The 20154-nt window shown below is 31.5% G+C and overlaps 2 protein-coding genes across 3 annotated transcripts in view; both read left to right on the forward strand.

Annotated features, from left to right (window-relative positions):
• For (cGMP-dependent protein kinase for) overlaps positions 1-11877 on the forward strand; it is a 35273-nt gene extending 23396 nt beyond the window's left edge. For both annotated transcript variants that reach the window (XM_070298332.1, XM_070298334.1), the window contains 8 exons: positions 6110-6329; positions 7489-7552; positions 7644-7816; positions 8033-8179; positions 8578-9024; positions 9149-9448; positions 9602-9664; positions 9747-11877. In XM_070298332.1, the coding sequence (XP_070154433.1) occupies positions 6110-6329; positions 7489-7552; positions 7644-7816; positions 8033-8179; positions 8578-9024; positions 9149-9448; positions 9602-9664; positions 9747-9912 (1580 nt within the window). In that variant the 3' untranslated portion in view covers positions 9913-11877. The remainder of the gene's footprint in view (positions 1-6109; positions 6330-7488; positions 7553-7643; positions 7817-8032; positions 8180-8577; positions 9025-9148; positions 9449-9601; positions 9665-9746) is intronic.
• A 685-nt stretch (positions 11878-12562) lies between these two features.
• Glg1 (golgi glycoprotein 1) lies at positions 12563-18608 on the forward strand. The gene is made up of 15 exons (XM_070298739.1): positions 12563-12719; positions 12891-13234; positions 13298-13860; positions 14047-14464; positions 14638-14739; positions 14868-15146; positions 15303-15472; positions 15700-15817; positions 15880-16076; positions 16168-16387; positions 16690-17016; positions 17109-17288; positions 17484-17712; positions 17898-18004; positions 18080-18608. The coding sequence occupies exons 2-15, from the start codon at positions 12935-12937 to the stop codon at positions 18242-18244; spliced, it is 3375 nt and encodes a 1124-aa protein (XP_070154840.1). The 5' UTR covers positions 12563-12719; positions 12891-12934; the 3' UTR covers positions 18245-18608.
• Positions 18609-20154: the final 1546 nt, after the last annotated feature.

A 20154-nucleotide genomic window follows, 5' to 3' on the forward strand; every position in this document is an offset into this window, starting at 1 on the left:
GAACTTCTTTCATTTCTCTCATCAACAAGGAAAGTATCCATCTGTGGTATTGAAATATTCGGTAATCGGAGGGCATCTGATTTCGAGGGACGTCTAGAGCTGAAAATGTTGACAGCTGTCGCGAACGAATTTTTTTGTCATTGAATCCAAGTTTTCGAACACCGGCATGTGAAGCTTGAGAAACGGTTAACGTAAGACGATTTTAAGGAGGTATACCCGTTTGAAACTTCGAAAAATGAGTACATTCCCTAGATTTTTTTGCAGCGCAACGACTTGATAAAAATTTTTAATTTTTTTTTACAATATTAATACAATATTATTAACTACTTAAATAAAAATTCTCAGCTTAATAAAGAATTTTTTTTTTTAAATTATGGGAATACTTGTAGAGCTCCTACAAATTTTACGTAACTGCACGGTGCGCATGAATACGTTCGTTTATCATATCCGAAATAAAAGATACAAGCTTTTTGTTTTTAAATATCTTAGTAACTATCTGCTATTCAAGCGTTTTTTTTTCAAAATTTTAAAACAAAAAATGGCGGCGCGTTGAAAAAAAAGTTTCGTGTTTTTTTTTTTTTTTTTTTTAAGGTCCATCTTTGTTTATAACAAAAAATGGAGAATCGGATTAAAAAATGCAAAATTTGAAATCAATCCGTCGAACGTAGCCCGAGTTCTCCTGCACACCGAGCATGAAAATATAAATCTGCAAATATTCGCATAATTTATAAAACAATTTTTTTTAAGCTGGAAATTTTTATTTAACTACTTAATAATATTGTATTAATATTAAAAAACAAAAAAAAAAGTCGCGCTGCAAAACAAATCTAGAAAATATACCCATTTTTCAAACGGGGATGCCCCCTTAATTAATCACTTTCATCTTTTTTTTATTCTCGTGCGAGCAATGTGTGGTAACGATCGTTCGTAGATACAAGGATTACGACCTTTTTAATAATCATAAATTCTTAATTAATTATACTGTTGTAGTGAGGCAGATAAACAGTCGGAATAAAAGAGGCTCTTTAGTGTTTATATAATATATAATTAATGACGTAACAATCATTGGACACGTGGAAATTATAAAATCTTTGAGAGGCGATAAAAGTTCATACCGACTCTCGTGTATTTCTCGACCGGATTAATCGATGAATGCTTTCAATTAAAAATTAAAATCGTTTTATATTCTCACACATGTAAGATTATTCTAGTTTTACGTACGTGAAATCGCAATCTTTTTCTAATTGCTATAATCGTGTAAATATGATGATTTATTTTTGCCAAAGCGTCATCCTGGCTGATTACAATGATCGCACGCGTATGTCTGGAGCTAGCAAATGTTGCTAGCAATGCTCGACCGCAAGCGTCATTAATTAAAATTATAATTGTCAATAAACTGCAATGAAGTATCATCTTTGTCGCGTGTACCATAACCGCAGAAATAAATTGTCCTGTCCCCTATCGAGGTCGCTCGTAAGCGTCGAAGGGTCGTAAAGAGCGAGGAGTTTTATTCACCGAACGATAATGAAGGATACATGAGAAATTTACGAAATGATCTGCTGCTTTTCTTCCTCTCGAGAAAAATTCTTTACTTTCTTGAAATTACACACGTGATTATTTCTATCGCGATCCTTTGATTAAATATGTATATTGGAAGATAAAAAAATAGTAAATCAAAGTGTGATGACGAGATTTCTTTCCCCGCGCGATAAAGATATTTCAAAAGATCGATTTACAATTTTGATTTACGTGATAAAAATTTCCGATAAACTACACTGATCGAATTTTCATACAAAACTTGCATTTTATTTATTAAACTTGCTTTTTCACGCTCCAGGGCAAGGCCAAATTACCGGAGTAAGTAAGCAGGAGGAGTTTGGTTACGCTGGGTTTCGCGTAAAACTTGACGAAGATATTATGAGTGAAGCGTAAACTCTTTGTTGTCCTGTTATGTCGTCATGCTAGGTCTTCTACCGCGTATTTTATAGACACACACACAATTGTATATTTTATATTTATACATATATGTATGTATATAAGTATATGGTACATACGAAGCTTATCAGTGTATTCAGTGGTTCTCCATCTTCGCGAATGAACCAATCAAGTTGCACGTGAAGAAACACACAGAAACTTATGTTGGACGAAACTCATGGAGAGGAGAGGATTCTCTACTCCATTCTCTGTCCCTTTCTCTTTTTTCCCTTCTCTTCTATCCTCTCTCTTCCGCGAGGTCTGTCAGTGTCAGGTATATCGAGTGAACCTCTTTGTTCGCTTGCCGAAGATAGCGAAGATTGTGAACGTCATGCGTTCGAGTTCTCTGCTTACGAAGTGTAGAAAAATCGATATTTTCGAAAATAGATGCGAGATCCATACAGAAATGAGATTAATTTAGATTGCGCGTAGATCATGTCCTTTTTTGTTTTTTTTTTATTAAAATTTTTTTTTAAATTATTATTATTATTTTTATTTTGTGACATTTATGTCTTCATGTATGTATGCGTCGAGTGTCTTCTATAGAATTGTATATAGCAGATTTTTATTGTATAAATTCGCCTTCCTCCATGACTGTATCATCCGTAAATGATTTTTTCGATAGACTGTGATACGTAATGTTGCTATCTAAATATTTATTATTGGAGCTTATTTTTATATATGCCCTCTAGAAAATTTTAAAAAGTATAAAAATATTTTGTAAGCCAAACTTCCCTCGAAAACGACAATAATTATATTTAGAAGTGGCATAATATTATCACACTGTATTTATTTCTGTGCAAATTTTTAGATATCTTAATGTAATCGATATCGATGAATTAATATTGGAGCTGATTTTTATCTCTAGAAAATTTCAGAAAGTGTAAAAATATTTTGCAAACGAAACTTCCCTCGAAAACGACAATAATTAAATTTTGAAATGGCATAATATTATCACCTGTATTTATTTCTGTGCAAATTTTTAGATATCTTAATGTAATCGATATCGATGAATTAATATTGGAGCTGATTTTTATCCCTAGAAAATTTCAGAAAGTGTAAAAATATTTTGCAAACGAAACTTCCCTCGAAAACGACAATAATTAAATTTTGAAATGGCATAATATTATCACCTGTATTTATTTCTGTGCAAATTTTTAGATATCTTAATGTAATCGATATCGATGAATTAATATTGGAGCTGATTTTTATCTCTAGAAAATTTCAGAAAGTGTAAAACTATTTGGCAAGCGGAACTTCTCTCGAAAACAACAGATCGTTAATTAAATTAAATTAATTAATTAAATTTCGAAATACCATAATATTATCACGTGCATTTATTTTCAGATCTCTTAATATAATCGATATCGACGAATTAACAGGAGATAATACGATCGCGAGGTAATCACTCGATTCTTAGATTGTGTATACAACGTACGTATTGGCCAGTGCAGCTGTAAAATATTTATTAAACAAACGATGCGCGTAATCAATTGTTTTGGTGTAATGATACGATGACACGTCAGAGAGACATCCTCGTTTTGGTATAAACGATTTCGCGCAAGAATGCACGGCAATTTTATTTTCAAAACGCGTCGCAAACGATTGACGCGTGTCTCATGCTTGCGAAAGCGATAAAAGCGAATAAAGAGCAACAGCTCTCCCGACTTTCTCAGCCTTTGGTTACATAATTATATATGCTATGAATACACAAGTTATCCGCGAAGATTAAACGGACGATGATCAAGAGAAATATAATCCACATGATCTGCATAATTTGCCGATCCTCGGCTTCAGTTCGAAGCGATTATTCAGACTTTATATATTTCTATTCAGACTTCATGCATTTATATTCTTGGATCGGACAGCTCTCATGTACGCGAATCTCTCTTTGCCGGGATACAAAACTTTTATGCGAGATAACTGTAATTATAAGGGGAAGAAATGATTTATCGCGAGTTTACTTTTGGATGACGTGAAGGAGAGAGAGATAATGAATTTCTGAAACGCTCATACATTAAGCGATAGCTTTTATCTATTTATTTTTATTTTAATATTATATTTTCTTGCAGAGACTAAAATGCGAATAATTATCGTGGGAGCACCCAGATGAATCGTTCTTTAAATAAAATATTGCGTTTCACAGATGCTCATAAATCTCTTAATTATAATTCTTTTATCTTCGATTGCATTTAATCTCTCTCTAGTGCGGTATTGATAACACAATTGCGGGGAACTTTTGTAACCGATTGTGAATTGCGCGTAACTTTAATCGCTGCCATCTTTCGCTCACAATTCTTCCCGCCAAAACCTCCCGTGTTGTTCCTTCATTAGTATCGCGTTATGCATACCTTTCAAAGTTTGTAAAAGCGATACGCACGCGAGCACTACGAACATTTTCCGAGTTTTCTAGACTTTCGTTACGAGTTTTATACACATCATTTTGTAATTTCACTTTGTATATCTATTTATGAAGAGTTTTTCAATAATTCGTGCCTATAATCAAAGAATATCTTGATTTTATCTAGATTGATACATAATTATGTTCTATTGTATTTAAATTTGTAAAACGGAAGAAAGATAAAGGGCGCACGACATTTTTAATTAAAACTTCCGGTCCCGATTAGTTAATATTACGGATATTGTGTCCATTCGCGAGAGAAATTTTATGCGCTTCGTTTGTAATATTGATGAGACGCCTTGTCGTAAAGAAAAGATAAAGGAAATGATAAAAGAGAGAATGTTGTACGCTAGAAGGTTTTACAGACAAGACAAATATGTGCTTGTCGTAGTCATCGTGTTTTTAATCCAATAATCCCCTACGAGGAAAAAAGGTATGATCCAACACCTCGCGCGATGCTAAACCAGTTTGGGATCTTTTGTATGACTCGTACTAAGCGTTATGCGCGAGAGGAAGTGAAAGCAACGTTCGCGGGACAATACGGCCATGGACTATCTGTCTCTTGTCGCAATATCTCGCTCAAGTCCAGGCGAATGATGCGGAAAAAAAAAAAAAAAAAAAAAAAAAAAATTCTTTCGACCCGCGTAATTTTCTATTGAGCTCGCTTTAGATGATCTATTATTGGCGATAGAAATTTATTTGTAATCTAATATTCTAATACACGCGTGTGTCCCGTGATATATATTTTATATATATATATATATATATGTGTATATTTTATTTTTTTTCAATGGATTTTTTAAATTACACGACATATGTAAATTAAATTCTCTTTCGAATTTTGTCATGTGTTGTAAATCGTCTAAAGTAAGCTTTAACAGAAAAAATCATATATTTTCGTTTAATTAATTAATTAAATTAATTAAATTATTATATTTAATATGATATAATTATACAGCGAATTCTACATATAATCAACTCTATAACAATATATTAAAAAAAAGATGTTAGAGCAAAGAATATCAAGTAACGCGATAACATTTGAAACGATATATAATTGCACATCAGTCTGCGATTTGTGTTACTTAATACTATTTAAAATAAATTCTTTTCGTACACACAGAAGTCACGTTGAGGCCTGATAAATGTCGCGAATAAATTAGCTAAAATGTTAACTAGTCCGAAGGAATAATCATGGTCACTCGATTGATTCTTATAAATGTCAGTAAGCTGTCGAGAGCATGGGTCGCTTGACTTGTGCAACGTCGTGTAAAAAGTAATAATTGATATACTCGGAGCATTTACCTCATCTTTCGTTAGCGACTATTTAAGGAAGTCGAACGTGCGTTAGAATATATTTAAAACATCGGTACATAAAAACCACGTGTCACTTTTAATTTTGTTCCGGTCTGCCGCTGAATAATACGCGTTGAGTAGCTCGGTAAAATATTTTAATTTTAATTATATAAAAGGATTTAAAATTTATCGATAACCTAATAATTTAATTCTCTCTTCATAAATAAAATCGATCATAAATATCGATTGAATCGATTAACCAGCGCTTTGATGCGATACAGATAAGATGATAAACGTGAGGATTAAATTTGATTTCAATCTGCGCGATAAGGTCTACAATCGTATTTCAAGTGACTTAGAATTTATTTCAATAATAATATTTCACGATCATTGTACGACACGTGTGATTACATCTCTGATCTCGACATTCCTTTCCAGAGGGTAAGGTCGAGGTGTCGAGAGATGGAAAATATCTCAGTACCTTGCAACACGGTAAGGTGCTGGGGGAGCTCGCTATTCTCTACAATTGCAAGAGGACAGCGACGATTACCGCAGCAACTGATTGCCATCTCTGGGCCATCGATCGACAATGCTTCCAAACTATTATGATGAGGACTGGTCTCTCGAGACAGGCGGAATACACGGATTTCTTAAAGAGGTAAAGCTAACATTAATCTTCAATTATCATAGTGGACTTTAATCTGGTTTCATTGCAATGCCTGTTAAAGTGTTAAAGATACAGCGTTTATTTTATATATATATATATATATATATATATATATATATATATATGTATATGTGCAATTTTTAATTAATTATATGCAATTAATTAATTGATTCTTAATTTGTTCAATCTTACGTATGAAACTGTATTCTTTTTATTATGAAAGAGAAAAATGAAACTACATTTTTATATAAAAGCATTATCATTTATAGTTAGAGTCAAAAAATCAATCTTGCCGAGGAATAATTGCGTTATTAAATCTTAAGATTTACGGAATCATTGTAATTAAAAATTAATTATTTCATAAGGCGTTAATATATCGTTTACTTTACTTCTACTAGTGATTTTATATTTTAAATCGAGCGAATATACAATATTGTGATAAATTTTTTTCCAAAAACTGCACTTTTATATTCCAGTATTATTAAGCACTTTTTGAATAATTATATATAATAATATTTGAATATTTATATAGTAACAACAGTCACACATATATAAAAATGTGTTTATATTGTATATATATATATATATATATATATAGTCTCTGTAAATTTTAGTTTTCAAAAAATTCGATAATGACCGATTGTTATTTGGAGAATCCTAAGCCACGTTCATATAAGTCATGTTCTCTCTTTCATTCCTGATAAGAAAAAAAATAATACTTTTCTTGTTTTTACGTATTTAAAACTCGCAATTACATATTATAAAATATATATATAAATATGCAAATATTATTTTAATGATGTATAATCCATAATACAATTTATGTGTGATCAATTTTTACGTAATCTCTCATTATGAGAAATTATGAAAACGAAATTAAATTAACATGAATTGATAATTCGCATAGTTTTGGTATGTCTAAGCCAATTACGTGTAAATAATGTATTGTATCAATGTTTCGCCGTTTAGAAAATATTCCACTTTTGTATGCAGCTTCTGCGATTGACATTATGCGGAAATTATAGCCTTCTTTGCTAAGAAAATAGAATGAATATATTTTTACGCGCAATAATCTGTTAAAAATACTTCTTAAGAAAATCGTACAATATTATATTACATTTAGGAATAACGTAAAATTTTACATTTTCAGCGTGCCGATTTTCAAGAATCTACCCGAGGAAACTCTAATCAAAATTTCGGATGTTTTAGAAGAGGTAAGCCGTTCACCTCTTCTCTCGGCGAAATATGCCTATATATACGAATTATTATTTATCATAATTATTAATTGTATTTTCTCTCACGTAGACCTTTTACAATAATGGGGACTATATAATAAGACAAGGCGCGAGAGGTGACACATTTTTCATCATCAGTAGGGGACAAGTACGCGTGACGATAAAACAGCCCGATACGACAGAGGAGAAGTACATCAGGACGTTAAGAAAGGGCGACTTTTTCGGCGAGAAAGCTTTACAAGGGTGAATATAATTAATATTGTTATTTTCTCTTATTATAGAGATATAAATTATTGTTCGGTTATCTTAATCAAGTAAATTTACTACTTGACTATTGAATAAATTTAATTTATAAAATTGTATTAATGTTTTGAACCGAAAAGTTTTTATTTTGTTAATATATATCAAGAGAGATTGATATTATGAAACAGAGAAATATACACTAATATATTCTTACAGAGATGATCTCAGGACTGCTAATATTATTGCTGATGATCCAGAAGGAGTAAGCTGTTTAGTCATAGACCGTGAAACGTTTAATCAATTAATTTCATCCTTGGATGAAATCCGAACGCGATACAGGGATGAGCTGGTGGAACGTAGGAGGTGAATATATCTCTCTTGTTAAATATACATATGAAAATTAGATCTACCTTATGTTATATAAATATTCTAGAATTAATATTATAACTATATATATTACATTCACTGTTATATATAAATATTATGTTCCACGCTTGACATTAGGATGGAAGAATAAACTATATATTCCAAGTAAGTTTGATGATAAAAAGTAAAAAGATATACCGTGTTAAAAAAAAAAAAATATCAATAAAAGTGCAAAATGCGGGAAGAATAAGCCTATTTACAATTTGCAATTATACATTTGATTTTGGTTTCTATAACAAACATAGAGAGAGAGAGAGAGAGAGAGAGAGAGAGAGAGAGAGAGAAAGTTAATTCATACTAATCAGAAATATACTGAAATCTTACGATTTCTTCAGGCTAAACGAGGAATTCCGGGATGTACGGTTACAAGATCTTCGGACTATTGCGACTCTCGGCGTGGGTGGTTTCGGAAGAGTTGAATTAGTTCAAATTGCTGGGGACAGTACACGATCCTTCGCTCTCAAGCAAATGAAGAAAGCGCAAATCGTCGAAACGCGACAGCAACAGCACATTATGTCGGAAAAGAGAATTATGAGCGAAGCAGATTGCGATTTTGTAGTGAAGCTTTTCAAAACTTTCAAGGATAGAAAGTATCTTTACATGCTAATGGAAGCTTGTTTGGGTGGCGAATTATGGACCGTTCTTAGAGACAAGGGACATTTTGACGATGGTACTACACGTTTTTATACTGCATGCGTCGTGGAAGCATTCGATTATCTGCACTCCAGAAATATAATCTATAGAGATCTTAAACCAGAAAACCTACTTTTGGATAATCAAGGGTAAGAATGTATTTGTATAATAATTATATATATATTTTATAATAAATATAAAAGACATTACTAATATATGTATAAAAATTATTATTTTAATAAATTTATTTCATGATCATATTTTATCATTTAGATATGTTAAACTCGTGGATTTCGGCTTTGCTAAACGATTGGATCACGGACGGAAGACATGGACTTTCTGCGGTACGCCAGAATACGTTGCACCAGAAGTCATTCTAAATAAAGGTCACGATATAAGTGCCGATTATTGGTCCCTCGGTGTTCTTATGTTCGAATTGCTTACGGGTACGCCTCCTTTTACCGGTGCCGATCCGATGAAGACGTATAATATTATTTTAAAAGGAATCGATGCTATAGAATTTCCCAGATCTATCACGCGGAATGCAATGGCGCTTATCAAGAAACTTTGCAGGTAAATACATTATACGAAATGAATTTTTCTGTACTGAAAGTGTTCCATCTATTTAATATATTCATAGTATAACAATATTTCTTGTCATTGTCCGCAATACGCATATAAATATTAAATGTATGCATTAAACAATACAAATTGTTGTATTGTCAGGGATAATCCAGCGGAACGTCTTGGATATCAAAAAGGTGGCATTAGTGAAATACAGAAACATAAGTAAGCAATATATTTCGGTTTCAGTATTTTAAAATTATAAAACAATATTTTTTTAAACGATTTATCTGTATGGATTCTTTAGATGGTTCGATGGTTTTAATTGGGAAGGTCTAAGAACGAGAACTCTGGAACCGCCGATACTGCCACGAGTCGGAGGCGCTACGGATACTACGAATTTCGACGCTTATCCGGCTGATTCTGATCCACCACCACCTGACGATATTTCCGGTTGGGATAATGATTTTTAACGTAAAAAGTATAGAGGATTTTTATTTAATATTCGCGTTTTTTAATCATAGGAAATCGTAACAGCACATCACGATTTCTCGATTATACGAGACAATTGGCGACACCTGCATTTATATTTATATTTCTTTCATAACATTACGTGATATATCAATTGCAATTGCATTTTGTCATATTCTTACATTTTTGTCCTATTCCATACAATCTATTTGTCTATTAGAACAAGGGAAACTGCACTGTGATAAAATTTAGGGTTTTTACGAACTTTTGGATGATAGATTTTAGCGAAATTAAAAAAAAAAAATGGAAGATTTAGACCCAAATTTTTTATTTATGTCGCGTCTGGTGTGCGTTCCAGAAGTAAAGTATCTTCCCCAGTGTTATATATCGTAATAGAATACTTATGCAAGTGTCAAGTGCCATTATTACCTCAAGAAGGTAAATTCATACATACATTCATACTTGTGCTCAGAAACGCGGTCACACGCAAGAAACAGTCAGCTCAAGTCCAAGGGACCTCTTGCCATCCATACTTAGCTTATCAGAATGTGCATATAGTTCAATCTATCAGATGTTAAATTTTTTACGGCAAGTTCATTGTTGTTTGATTCATGCTTTAGAGTTTATTATTAATAATTGTATTTTAATTATATATAGGTATGTGTATATATATATATATACATATACACACACACATATATATACATAATTCTTGTAAATAATTTATTATATCATATAAATTTTAAATACAAAATATATATATATATATATATGTCAATATCGAATAAAATTTTATGAATAGCAGCTGCAGGTATGGCTGCAAGAACCAATTAAATCCACTTTCTTCAGTGGTTTGTAATATTTAGTGTCTCTCCTATTGAATAATAATAAAAAAGGAGAAATATGAATTATATATGATTATCTTGTAATTACATTCACAAAAGCATTATGCTTTGATTATCGACATTCTGACTATTCAGTAAAATATTTTATCAGAATTTTCTCTCTCTCTCTACTATAGATATTGTATTTTATATACATATATTGATTCCTCTAATGTTGTGGAAAAAATTAACTTGACTGATTCTTTTAGCCAAGCTAATTGTATTGTACACACACACACCCACCCACCCACCCACACACCCACACACACACACACACACACACACATAATATATATATCTGTTGATTTCTTCTTTATGTATAAAATTCTATCTTGAAAAATTATAAATAAAAGTGTATGAGTATTATTAGGCTAAGACTATGATATTTTAATAAGTATAACAATTTAATACTGTAGAATCCTTCTATTAAAAATCTCCTCTCAATCTTCATTCTTATTTTTAAAGACGTATGCAAAATGCAACAATAAAAATATTATTGCTTGCTGTCTTGTACTCACTTTCTTAACATACAATCATATATTGCAAGAGAGCAGTAGTAAAGGAGATGAAAAGAAAATCTGTTCTGTCGTAAAGAAGTAATTTACAATATTAAATATAAAAATACAATCCTAATACTCTTACACTAATATCAGATCTAATTTAAAGCACAAAGTATATATCATTGTTTTCTTTGTTGTGTGAATAATTACAGACCTAAAATAAGAATCTTATATTGCTATATATATATATATATATTATATTAAACACTCAATTTTAATCAATTTTTTTGTATGAAGGCTTATCTGGACAAATTCGCATGCTAAATATTTGTTTCATTCCATCATCTTAGATCTTGATAAAAATATACTTGTTCAATGTTGTTGGCTAAAAATAAAGGTTTGGCTTCCAATTTTAAAGACAAATGCTTTTTTTATCCAGGTAGGACAGCGAAAGCATGAACGTTTCGAAAACGAAATCATTTTACGATTTATTTTACTGATTTTGATCTAATGAAAGTGTTGAAGTATAATGTGTAATCAAAAGTTGAAATTGTCATATCCTAAAAATATAATCTCTCTCCTAAGCTCGAAAAAATGTCATTTTTAATGCTTCATTATTCCTTCTAGCGCCGATTGACAATTTTTACTTCCCAAATTTTTATTTATTCTTTTTCTTTATACCTGTTAGTCCGTTACATATAATCAGAAGATTACGCTCTTGTATATTACAATACCTTCTTTCTACAAGTACAAGTGGTAAGTCCAGTTCTTCACAGAACGTTAGAGAATAAACGTAACTTTTGTAATGGCCAATCAATCTTCCGTTCTTCAGTAATAATACACACGTGCGTATGGTGATTGGTTACCGCGTTCACTTCCAATCAGTTTTTTTTTTAATCATGAACCATAGACTATATATTACACTAGATCGCTAATTTTGATACTAAAGATAATGCAAGGGCAGCCATTTTCATGTGGGCAGAGTATAAGTTTGATCAAAAACTATATATATGAAAATTTCTTATTTTTATATTTAGTCTTGATATTTTTCACTATTTTATCTTATTTTGCAATATATGTTTATTATTATATCTTATCGAATGACATAGCATATCGAATTCTGCGATACCAGGTGTGACATTCTGCCCACATGAAAATGGCTGTCATTGCATCACGTTTCACCATATGAGCATGTGTGGTGATCCAGATAATTACAAGTATAATATATAGAAGTCTGTAATTTATGATCGTTTTTTTTATACCAATTATTCTTTATGTGCTTATATTGCTGGCAATTGCTGATTCCAATAATGTATTCGTGTATTTAGGTATACGTTTACGTCATACATACACATGCACAGTAGATGATCAACAAGAGTAAAAAAAAATAATAAAAAACAGCCGTAGCATAAACGAATTTGCAAGGTTTGTACTCTCTCTCTTCTCTTTTGTTAACTTTGTAAATTAAACAATATCTCTTATTCTGTTTTTGTTTCTTATTTTTGTATTTGTTTCTTAGTTTTGAATTATAAATGATGTTAAATAATTTTAAGAGATGAGTGCTTAATAAAATTTTTTTACGTATTTTTTTTACAGAATATTATTGTAATGATATCGTTAGGAGATATAAAGTTCGAGTAATGAGGATGGAATGTACAAGACAGATATTCTCTGCACTGCTTATTCTACTAGCGCTACATTATACAACATCAACTTATATCGGAGACACTCAGCAGATCGATGAGTCTTCCAAAATTGGTTGGCTTTTTTCTGATGCCTCTATTAAGACTAAGAGAGTTCAAAGAGCTCTAGATCCTAGAAGAGAATTTGACGATGATGATTTAAGTGGCAGTTGCAGAAATAAATTGGATCATCTTTGTAAAAATATAAATAAGAATAATGATGAACTTATGCTGCTTGAGTGCATTCAAATGTTCAAGGTACATGTTAAAAGGAAAGGGTAAATTTTTTTTAGAGATTAACTATTTTTGCAAATTTTACAGCCTACCGAGATATCTGGAATCAATCAGAAATGTCTACAGGCAATTTGGACTTATATTCAAAATATTACAAACAATCAAAATATAAAGAGGCTTGCCAGAAAGGCATGCGGTGAACAACTGGATACCTTACAATGTTCCGATTCTGACAAAGTCCAAGGAGCATATCTTTCTTGCTTGATTGATAAGCGAGAAAGAGTTACAGATTCTGAATGTATTATTTACATTCAGAGATTAGAATGGATTGCTTTTAGTGATTTCAGAATTTTGATTCCTTTTAAGACAGATTGTGTGGATGACATTAAAAATTTTAAATGCGATAATCTGCAACCATACAGGGACATATCACAAGGTCAGATACTAGCTTGCCTACAGGAACATGTTGAACAGCTGCAACATGAATGCAGGAAACACATTCTCCACATATCTGAGATTCAAGCAGAAAATATCAAACTGGATCGTCAGTTATACATGGCATGCATTCATGATCTTATCAAGTTCTGTCCTGACATACGACCAGGCAGCGGTCAAGTTTACAAATGTTTGATGCAACATAAAACTGATAGGTAGATATTCAAATATTAAAAAAATAAATATTGTAGTGTGTTTAAATTCAGGAATCTAGGAGTTTAATAAGAGTCTATTTAAGAGCCAAAAGAGCTGAATATTAGAGTATATATATAGTAAAAACCTAAGCAATCTAATATCATTTAGGAATTCTGCTTTTTCTTAAATTGTTTTTCTATTTACAGATCGATGACTGCTCAATGTCAAGAACAATTGACAAGGAGAGAGAAGCTTATTGCTTCTGACTATAAAGTTAGCAAGGGTCTGGTTAAAGCATGTAAGGAAGATATCAGAAGTAATCACTGCAGGCGATCCGTGTCCGAAGACAAGGAGATCAAGTTAGCGCAAATCTTGCTTTGCTTAGAGTCGGCCGTAAAGAACGGTAGCAAGATCGATGGAAATTGTCAAGCAGAAATGTTCGATCACAGAAAGCTTCTGATGGAAGATTATAGATTGTCACCAGAGATTGTAGACGGATGTGCCAACGATATAACGCTTTTTTGCAATAGTCTCGAAGTCGGCGGTGCTACGATACACTGTTTGATGGAGCATACCAGAACGAGAAAAAAGAAATCAAGAATTACGCCGAAATGTCAAAGAGCGGTAAAGAATTGATTGAGAAAACTAGAAATTTCAGGATCCAAAGTTTCTAAAATAATCGTGATAATTAACATATTTATTTATAATACCTTTTGAAAAATTTTTAGAAACATTATATTGATAAAAGATGTGTATCATAATTTTTTTATTGAATATTTTGTATTGCATAATTTTAGTTGGAGGAATTAATCATGGAAGCTGATGCCGGCGAAGATTGGAGAATTGATCCGGTTTTAAGAGAACAGTGTCAACCTGTTGTCAATCTAGCTTGTAGAGATGTAAGTTTGTATACAAATGTAGGCTATAAGTATATTTTGGTTTATATATAAAATTGTAAACTTATTTTTCTCCATTTAAATGCATTTAATGAATTTGCCTGTTAACTTATTTTTAATATTTAATTTAGGTACATGGCGGAGATGCCAGAGTGATATCCTGCTTAATGGAACAATTAGGAACAGAAAGAATGACCGAGGCCTGTGAAACAGCTCTAGTGCAAATACAATACTTTATCGCTAGAGACTTTAAACTGGATCCGCAATTGTACAAAGCATGCAAGTTTGATGCTATACGTTTGTGTCATGCGAGAAACGCATGGGCCAATGATGGAAAACAAATGGATCCTGAAACAGGACCTCTCGTACTGCCATGCTTGTATCGGCATGTATATCAGAAAAATGTGACGGTAGGATTATTAAAACTACATGAAATATATAATTAATTTTTAATTAAATTAATTTAATAATTATGCTTTAAACTAAAATATTTTAGTTAAAACACAATTTGTTATTATCATTATACCAAGAAAAATAATTTTTTTTCGTTATTTTTTGTTATTTAGTTGAAAGCAGATTGCTTGGAGGAAATTAGAAGAGTCATGAGGCAGCGTGCTGTGAACGTTGACTTACAACCGGAGATAGAAGAAGTGTGTTTCAATGAACTAGCATCACTTTGCTACGATAAAACTGCAAAGGGAGAGGAGATTCTCTGCCTGCAGGATAATTTGGACAAGTATTGATACTCTTACTTTTAATAGAAACTACATATTGAAAATTGTTTGGAATTATTTTGCTGATCCTTCATTTATCATTTATTAAAATTGTATTTCTGACACATGCATTACAGTAGTATATTTCTTTAAAAACTTTTTAAAAGTAGAACTTTGTAAAAATATTTCTAATATTATTAAATTATCTTTGTTATATTAAACTTCTTGATCGAATTTGTATTAATTGCAGTTTAAACAAAAAGTGCAAGCTTGCAGTTGGAAATTTCACCGAAGAACAAGCAGAGCGTGTCGAATTGAATCCTATTATTTCTTTCCATTGCCAACATATTATGGAACGCCATTGTGAGGTAAATTATTAAATTACTTGCATCATTTTACATATTGTCAATGAGATTTACATATATTTCAGGAAGAGTTAAAATATGGAAAGGATGAGGGAGATATGATGGAATGCCTTATTGAACATAAGAACGAGCTGGATGCACGCACGGATTATAAATGTAAAGCAGCTGTGGAACATTTCCAATTGATATCCTTAAAGAATTACCATTTTACATATAAGTTTAAAGAAGCGTGCAGGCCATATGTTAAAAGATGGTGTCCTAAGTAATTAAATTTCTCTCTTGAGATATATGATTGTAAAATATAAATATTTTGAAACTTACAAATACATTTTATCGCATATATTATAATTTAGATCGAAGACGAAGGCCGATGTGATAGATTGTTTAAGCTCAATTGTGCAGGAGGACATAATAAAAGAGTCCCAGCATCGCGTATTGAAGGATTGCAGACAACAGCTGCGGGCACAACTTTATCAGCAGCGAGAAAACATTCATTTTGACCCTGTCTTACAAACGGCCTGCGCAATAGACATCAAAAAGTATTGTTATAATGTTCAACCAGGCAATTCACAGGTAGCGATAGTATTATCTAATACGAAGAATAACCATCTGCTTTTTCATTATATTTACATATTATATATGTAACTTAAAAAATTTTATTCAAACTATAATTTTTTTCATATATATGGAAAATGCAAATATAAATTATATTTATATATTTATTATGTTTTATTCTCTATTCATTAAGAGCACACAAATAATATCGTTTTTTTTTTCTTTTCTAAACTGTTACTAATTATTACTAACTATTTTGGTTGGTCATCCTAAACCAATTTTGTTATGATAAATCTTGGTTAAAACCCAGATTGTTTCAGGTATTAGAATGTTTGGCATCGCATAAGTCTAAGCTAACGGACATGTGTCATAAACAGTTGTTTAAAGTGAGAAAACAGGAGTTTCAAGATAGTTCCAGTGATGTACCCTTGTTGAACACTTGTCGAGTTATGATTAGACAATACTGCCACGATGTGAGCAAATCACAAACTTTGGATTGTCTTAAGAGATACAAAAATGAGCTCACTTTCGATGATAAATGCAAGAACATTGTGATTCGAAGAATGATCGAACAGAATACAGATTACAGATTCAATACAGCATTGCAAAACGCGTGTGGTTCCGATATCGATAGGCATTGTAAAGAAGTAAGAGAAAAATTGTAGACAACATAATTTAAAATAATTTAATAATTAATATTTTTTAATACGTGCATATATGTGTGATTACGTTATTTTAGGTATTGGCACATGAGCGTACTGACAAAGAACTTGAAGGAAAGATAATTAAATGCTTAAAAATCAAATTTCGAGAATCGAAACTGACGACTAAGTGTGAGCATCAAATGGCTAACATTCTTAGAGAAGCTGCATTAAATTATCATTTAAATCCATTATTAGCAACCATGTGCGCACATGAGGTAAAAAACGATAGAATTTTACAATTATATCTCAATAATCTAGAGATGTTCGTTAAAGGACAATCATCTAATATTTAAGAATTTAATTATCAAACAAGATTTTATATAATTAGTATAAATTTAGTTAAAAATAATTGAATATAAAATTCAATTTCATTATCTAAATCTAAGTTTATGAAATTTGTATTCTGTTAGATTGTAGCTATATGCCGATCGGATGTAAATGAGCCTGATACTGTTGAGGAATGTCTCAAGAAAGAATTCAATGCCGGAAATAAAGACATGAAGGAAGAATGTCGTTTGGAAATCGCCGATATGATAGAGCAAACGAAAGCCGACATCAATGTGGATCCTTTGCTGCAGAAAGCTTGTGCCGTGGATATCAGCAAGTATTGCAGTGCTGTACCTCAAGGCGCAGGAAGACGTACGTAATATTTCTATTAATAATTTTGAAAGTAATATATATCCAATATAAATATATTATATAGGATCTTAAATCTAAAATAGATATAAAATTAATATTTCCAATTATAACGAAGCTTTATACACATACATTTATTGTATTATGTGTAATAGCGTTTATTAATCATTTATGTAATTATATTACAGATATAAAGTGTTTGCAGAATGCGTTGCAAGACAGTAATAAACCCTTGCAGCCTGATTGTTTCAAGATGTTGACTACGAGGATGGAAATGTTTAGAAATGCTGCCAAGGTCTGCTGTCAAAAATATTTACAATATTTTTTTTTTTTATCCTGGTATAATCCCACTTTATTTGTCGTGTTACAGTTAATTGCGCCAAATTCGTTCGAGGAGCTATACTCGTCGGTAAACCGTTCCCCAGCGCGGCGTTACTTTATGGTCGTTGGCTTTACCCTGATCGGGATAATTTTCATCGTTGGAATGTTCTGCGGTCGAGTAACTAGGCGGACGATGATTATGAAAAACAAGTGACAACGCGGCCGAGGTTCGTCCACTAGTGAAATGACTTTCGTGAAATTAATCGAGGGACTATAAAAACATAAATTGTAACAGGTATTAACTCGATCGGCCATTGTGAAATGCAAAAGTTTTATAATAAGTATAAAGAGGTAATATCAATCTTTTTATATATTTGTTTATAAAGTTTTTAAAGTGCAACTCTTTGTATTTATAAGCGGTATAAGGTTTTCGACGTGGGTGGTAAGTATGTAGCTGATATATGACTACATGAAGCGTCACGGAAATAGTAATTAAAAATGCGAGTATCTTAAAAATTAAAAAAAAAAAAATGTAAAAAAACTTAACTATTTAAAAATATACTATATGTTATCACGTACATACGCGTACATATAATATTATGATTCCAGAAATACAGGGTGTTTTATGAAATTTGCGACAAACTTCAAGAGTATCTTTACTCTCATTAAGAAAAATGTTCTTAAAGCTCTTCGTAGTCGTCTTTCTAAAGCAATTTCGTAGATTACGGGATTCGTTGCGAAAAAGAGAAAAATTATGTTAGCTCTGAGTGAGGGGGAGGATTTTAAGATTTTTGATAATTCTTTTTGTCAGGAACAATATTATCCCTAAGACCTATTTATTCGCAGATTTCAAAGACATAAAAAAATAAAATGTAATTATTAAATAAAATAAATGAATTTATTAATCTGTTTTTAGCAAAAATGCGATTTTAATAAAAAGTAACCAAAATACCAATTGTTTGCGCGAAAATAAGCAGCCTATGAGTCGAGCATGCGTTTTATCGGTACCAGGAATGTTGACTTTGTTTTAGAAATAATGCGAAAAGATAAAGAGAAGGAGGAGAGAGGAGAATCGTAAGACAAGAAAATACAAGTATCTATTCGAAGTACGGTACTCCATCTCTTTCCCTCGGGGCTCGTTCAACTTGTGCAATGCAATTGCGAAATGAATGAGAACATGTCTGAGGATTCCTTTTGAAACACAATTCTCGAATAACTATTGAAGTAACTGTGCAATGCGCACAAGATTGATTATTCCTCAAGGACGCTTGAGATTATCTCGCACAAATAATTCTACAAGTGTGAGAGTGAAACATGGGCTGATGGTACGAGACGCATTTATTATATAAAACGTGACGCGATGCATCTAAGTTTTCTGTACGTTTGTGATATGAAAAAGACGAATAAAGATATATAAAAGTGATTTAAATCCAAAGATATATAAGTTATGAGTTAAGATATATACATATAAGTGATGAGTTTTCCATTTTCAAATTCTTATATGAATATAAGGATATTCAAAGATTATAAAAATTTTAATTTGTCTTAAAATATACTACACACACACACACACACACACACACATATATATATATATATATATATATATATATATATGTATGTATATATCGTTTATATATAAAAGATATATGAATAATATAAATTATTTATTATATATAAAATTTACTATATATATAAAATAATTTTTTTTAAATAAATAGCTTTATTTATATATAAATAATATCGATAAAACCGCGCTTTTGCTGCAATAATTTTGCACATAACTCGCTATATAAATTTCACATATGGCGCATTCCAAATTCGTATTTTCCCGCACTTTTTGTTTGAAAATATTTCATTGAAAGGTGGTATCGTATTTTAATCATGTGTGCGTGTTGTGTCGCGCTATATTTCATAATAGTATTAAATTATATAGACGTCGATATTCAGTACATATTTGTTATGACGCGTGATATTGACCGACGATATTATTTTTTGCGGTATTTCGTTCGCAGTTGGTAAACATATTCGGCGGTGTTCACACAAACCGCCATGTTTATTTCGCGCCTTCTCTACCATCGAAGGTCGGTTGAAACATCGTCTCGTGTGTTATCCGTAGTTTTC

The sequence above is a fragment of the Polyergus mexicanus genome, unplaced genomic scaffold (assembly GCF_030449975.1).
Source record: "Polyergus mexicanus isolate NDT 795.1 unplaced genomic scaffold, iyPolMexi1.0 SCAF_7, whole genome shotgun sequence".
NCBI classification, from domain to species: Eukaryota; Metazoa; Arthropoda; class Insecta; order Hymenoptera; family Formicidae; genus Polyergus; species Polyergus mexicanus.